The sequence below is a fragment of the Branchiostoma belcheri genome, unplaced genomic scaffold (assembly GCF_001625305.1).
Source record: "Branchiostoma belcheri isolate BF01 breed outbred unplaced genomic scaffold, Haploidv18h27 scaffold12, whole genome shotgun sequence".
NCBI classification, from domain to species: Eukaryota; Metazoa; Chordata; class Leptocardii; order Amphioxiformes; family Branchiostomatidae; genus Branchiostoma; species Branchiostoma belcheri.
The window spans coordinates 236,072-236,528 of NW_017802602.1; the positions used below are offsets into that span (position 1 = coordinate 236,072).

General features: G+C 51.2%; 1 protein-coding gene across 1 annotated transcript in view; it reads left to right on the forward strand.

The window, feature by feature from the left end:
• Positions 1-457, forward strand: part of LOC109462894 (threonine aspartase 1-like) — a 4,417-nt gene continuing 3,960 nt past the window's right edge. The window contains 1 exon segment of the mRNA XM_019759525.1: positions 1-456. Within this exon segment, the coding sequence (XP_019615084.1) occupies positions 193-456 (264 nt within the window). The 5' untranslated portion in view covers positions 1-192.

A 457-nucleotide genomic window follows, 5' to 3' on the forward strand; every position in this document is an offset into this window, starting at 1 on the left:
TTGTTATGTGCCTAATGAGCTGTAACGTTAGGGTCTGTATTGTGCCTATTGTAAGTACAAGTAATGCACATCTAAACCACTGATCGCAAAAATTTATTAGATAAAGCATCATGGATGGTAATATCTTGGTAATATCATCACTTGCAGTAGAATTTTCTGTATTGAAAGTGTAAAAATGTGAAACTTGGCCCAATGGTACACCCTGACCTTGGAAAAGCCGACTGTTGCAGTGTCCTTGAGCTGTACCTGAGAGGTCAGGGGTTAAAGGTGAAAACAAGATGGCGGTACAGCCATGTTTTTTCTGGTCCCGTCGGTGACAAAGCGCCGTTTCCACCGAGAATGTCGTCCGGCTGTCCGCTCGGCGTGGTGGCGGTGCACCTGGGCGCGGGGTACCACTCCGTGGGCGAGACGCCGGCGTACGCCCGAGCCTGTCGTGCCGCGCTGCGGGCCGGGGTGG